The sequence below is a fragment of the Microtus ochrogaster genome, chromosome 5 (genome assembly GCF_000317375.1).
Source record: "Microtus ochrogaster isolate Prairie Vole_2 chromosome 5, MicOch1.0, whole genome shotgun sequence".
Classification (NCBI taxonomy): Eukaryota; Metazoa; Chordata; class Mammalia; order Rodentia; family Cricetidae; genus Microtus; species Microtus ochrogaster.
Window position 1 is genome coordinate 2,543,895 of NC_022012.1, and position 4,782 is coordinate 2,548,676.

Below are 4,782 nucleotides of genomic sequence, written 5' to 3' on the forward strand. Positions count from 1 at the left end.
CTAGCTCTGTAGACCAGGCTGGTCTCGAACTCACAGAGATCCGCCTGCCTCTGCCTCCCAAGTGCTGGGATTAAAGGCGTGCGCCACCACCACCCCAATGCTAAGGACAAACATCCAAATATGTATTATGCAGCTAACATGGCACTTCATACTTGTTAACTCACATAGCTTACTTTCTGGGGCCCCAAAGTAAAAATAATCTTTAAAATTATAATGATTAATTTAGAAAGTGATTCTCAAGTTTTCTATACTATAGGAAGAAGACACTCAAGCACCTCCAGTCACTTGTAGGACGTGTCACCTTTTCCTTGCAGAAGGCCAACTAGCTCCTGCCCAACACGATTATGCCAATGACTGCGTCATTTAGATAGAAAACGGGAGAAAGGATACAACTGGGTTTTTTAAGAACAAATTATATGCATTAGATCATTTATCTGAAAAAGTCTTTTCCTTGCAAACTGACACCCTACCCCATTTCCAGTCCCAGCACTGACAAGACACACAAGCTCCGCTGCTTTACTGGAGCTGTCTATACAACTCTCCTGAGTTAAAGATAATCTCAGCCTCAACATCAGTGCTCCTCCTGGGAAAGAATCATCTCAGAGAATTTGATAACAAAGGCAATGTGAAAATTTTTGAAAGTAGAATAATGTTTTACTTTTTCTTTTACAGAACCTTGCAAATTCTGAAACAAAAGACAGTCAAAAAATACTGAAATAGAAGTAATTATGTCATCCAATAGCAATCACCTTTAAATAGTTTCTGCTCCCTGCCCTCCCTGCCCCCGAAAATCAAATGCTTCTACCAAGAGTCTTACCTGGTACTCGTATGTATACTGAAGTTCAGAATCCACCATTTGAACATAACATGTATGGTCACTTTTCATATAGAATCTAACTTGTTTCTTCCAAGCCCAGTCATCAGTTGTATGAACTTGAACTTGGTTTAATTGCTTCACAATATCAATATTATGAATAATATCAAGAATTAGTGCTTTAAGCTTAAGCTCCAGAATGCCTGATTCTACACATAAAAAAAAGACACAATGTTAGTGAGAGAGTTGCATCCTGTGCACACATGTGCTATGTCAAAGACTCTAAATGGTGATTTCAAGATCCACTGCAATACTGTGATAATATGAGTCATATAAAACCGACAGTCAACAAGAAATAGCAAAACTGCAAAAGGCATAAAGTTCAGTAAGATGGGGGAACCCAAGAAAGGAAGCACACCCCATCCTCTTCCCCTTTAAATAAAAGCAAAAACCCCACATTCAGTGGCTCTCATGGCTCAAAACTAAAGAGCAGGTAAACTGGGGGTGAGAGCCAGAGTCACAACTGCTGAAATGCCCACAGGAAAGCTACCGTCTTTCGTTGTCGCTCCTTTGCTATCCCGAGTCCCAGGCCATACAGTCAGAAGCTGAGCCTGGGACAAAACAGAGCTCTCACAGGCCTCTAGCTAAAGTCTGAGAGGCAGGAAATGTCTCAGGATACCCTAAAACACTGACATGAAGGACTCAGAAAGACCTAAAGCTCCAGCAAGAAGGTATCAGCCCCCAAAATTTGAGGAGAAATCCTTGAGAAAAGGATTTATTTTCTCAAAAAGAAAATCCAAGAGAAAAAGGCAAAGCCCACTAGTTCACTGTCCTCCGTTCTCCCACAAGTAGCATAGCCAACAAATGCATTCAGAACACACAAGAGCAGAAACAAACAGAAATGCAACTTCCAGGCCACAGAACCCAAAGGAACACAGAGAATGCCTAGTATACAACAGAGGATGAGGGGAGGACTCAGATTTGCTCATAAACTCCACGCTGCCAAGAGGCAACAGACAGTTCAGGAACTGCTACTGGCTGTCACACACATACCACACATGGGCTGGAGTCAAACAGCAGAGTCTGGAGAGACACTGGCACTGCAGGAGCCACAGCACAAGCCTTGTGACTCATGTCACTCAATCAAAAATGTCCACCTACACCTGAGTCAAGCAAGATGCAGACACTCATAACAGAGACGACCAGGACACACTTCACAACTATTTAACACTTACAGAAGCCAACCATTTGAGTCTACATAGAAATAGACAACTGCCTGGCACCAGTGCCACAACGCAGCAATCAGAAACAGCTATGCAAGACTTTAACCACAGTTTAAACAGTGCCCCACCAAGCTGGGGGTGAGGACGCACTGTATGATCCGGCACTCAGCAGGCTCATCTGCTTACATGAAACCTTGCCTCAAACAACAACACACTCCAAAAGATAACCGGCACTTCAGAAATGAATGGGAACAATGTCAACAAAGAAAACAACACATGAAGAAATAGATAGAAATTTTATAGATGAAAACTATAAACCAGATTTTTTTCTAACTGCAATTTAAATGTATATAATGCTTTTATTAAATCTTTGAGAATTTGCTATAATGTTTTGATTATATCTATCCCCGCTGCTCCTGCAGCTCCTTCCAATTCACTCTCCATCTCTTCAACCCCATCTCCCAACACATTCCTCTTCTTTCAAAAATATTTGCATTAACCTATGTAATAAATATATATAATAACACTGTTTATAGACAGTTGTATATCACTCATCAGAAAACACGAAGTGAAACTACAGTGAAATGATGGTATTTCAGGATGCTGGAAGAAATGAAGTGTTAACCCATAACAACCAATGAGATGCCCCTCATAAACAAAGGTGGAAGAGGGCATTCTGAGGAGGATGCACACTAACAGCCAGCAAGCCTACTCTAAGTCAAGAGTTAACAGTTACTGAGATGGGAAAATAGCACCAGAAGGAAGCCTGGAGCACGCATTGAGCTATATATTTTGAGTCCATTAGTTTTTTCCTCTCAACTCTTTAAACTGCATCTTAGAGTTAAAATCAAAAACTATAATCTCATGGAGCGTCAGTGTATATAAAGGAACCTGAGAGAAGGGTAAAGGAACTTATGCAGGCAAAGCTTCCACCTTCCACCTCAAGTAGTACATACTGATTTTGAGTATGAGATAAAAAGTATAAGCCAGACACTGTGGCACACCTTTAATCCTGGCACTTGAGAGGCCAAAGCAAGCAGATATCTGAGTTTGAGGACAGACTGGTCTACAGAGCAATTCCCAGAAGCCAAGGCTGTATAGAGAAACCCTACCTCTGAGTACAAAGCACTCATGACAGACACCAACAAAAAGTTCAGTCTCCATACCTGAGTTCCCTGGGTCCTCGGAACTTGTGTCAACACTGGTATAGCGCTCTAGTTTAGCTACCAGTTGTGTTTCAATCTGGTGGAGGCTGTGGTCTTTAATGGCATTTTCTACATCTTCAGTAAACTTGATCTGCTCTGCCAAGCACAGTATCTGTTTCACAACAAGAAAAATTACTCTTCATGTGTATAAAGTTCCGCCAATGCATCTTTGTCCTATATTACACATACCAATATTACTAAATAAAACACAAGATTATTAAGTTAACATGAGATGGCTATTATCTTCCATCTTCATATTATAATATAAAGAATGATAGAAACTATATATATCCCAGCTAAAATTTACCCAAGGAAAAAGTTTTCCACATGAAATGGTATCCTGGTTTCACTGAAATTTCACATAGGTTCAGGCAGTTCAGGACTTAAAAGCGAGCTAAGTCATTTTGTATTCAGGGCTTCCATGTGATTTCTAGTGCACATGTATTACCAGTATTGGCCCTTATAACACATACATCCTCGTTTTTCTTTAAACTATTACTAAAAACCTTAAAACTTCCTAGTTTTCAAACTCTACCTCAGCACCAGTTCCAGAATTCTGGAAAATGAAGACAAAGACGATTTGAACAATATTAGAAGCTTTTAGGAAGAATGATTTCAGTTGCACATGAAATGGTATTCACAGCATCACTGTTTTCACCTGCTCAGGGGAAACCCCTGAGAGTTGTTTGGATTGGGAGGGGCTAGAATCAGATCCTCTACCACAACGTCCATTCCGTTTAATAAAAAAAAAAGTCCTGCGCATACCCTTTCATACGTGTGCATCACGGCATATGTGTGGAGTTCAGAAGACAGCTCCACAAGTTAGTGCTTCCCCTCCACCCTGTGGGCCGCAGGAATCAAACTCAAAATATCAAGCTTGGTGGCAAAATGTTGAATACGTTGTTCTGTGGGAACTTACATATCAATGCTTATCTAAGAGCTAAACCACTAAGGGCCTACACCTGTTAACATAGATCTGGCCAAATCCTAAACAAAGCAGCACCCTGGACCCAATCATTATTAGTGTTCCATCACTCCACAGCCAAGAACAAGGAATATAAGGAATTGTATCTAGAATCCAGTGTTACAGGCATGCACTGTTGTTAACGTTGATTTGCAGCCATCTCTATAACCCACCATGAGGCCTGGCTTTGAGGCTCCTAGCCAGTACTCTAGGTCACTGTTACTGGATTTCATCTAAGTTCCTCCCAGCTCCAGCATCTGAGATGAGACCCTATGAGAAGGGCTGAGAGATGGGACAGCCGTGGTACAAACCCTCCTCTTCAGTGACCAGGAGGCAGGACATCAGCTTTTGCCCAATTTCCTCTCCCTAAACTTCCCCCAGGGAACTGATGGAGCCTGCAAATAGCCTGCTGTTGTTGTATGCTTCATCCTCCCTTCAGGGCTGAGGGAAGATGGCATGGGTTTGTGAAGGAATATATACTGTTGGTAAGTACTAGACAAAGGATATAAATTCAAGTTATCTGAAGCAGCTGGCCCGTGCCTACCATACCCCAGCAGAGTCCCCTCACCTGGGAAG

The 4,782-nt window shown here is 41.6% G+C and overlaps 1 protein-coding gene across 7 annotated transcripts in view; it reads right to left on the reverse strand.

The window, feature by feature from the left end:
- The window catches only part of Dync2h1 (dynein cytoplasmic 2 heavy chain 1), a 220,582-nt gene that overhangs the window by 168,724 nt on the left and 47,076 nt on the right, over positions 1-4,782 (reverse strand). For all 7 annotated transcript variants that reach the window (XR_003376945.1, XM_026779266.1, XM_026779267.1 and 4 more), the window contains exons 31-32: positions 3,204-3,354; positions 818-1,023 (exon numbers count right to left, since the gene is read on the reverse strand). Coding sequence is in view for 6 of the 7 variants with exons in the window: in XM_026779266.1 (XP_026635067.1) it covers positions 818-1,023; positions 3,204-3,354 (357 nt within the window). In the remaining variant the exon portion in view is untranslated. The remainder of the gene's footprint in view (positions 1-817; positions 1,024-3,203; positions 3,355-4,782) is intronic.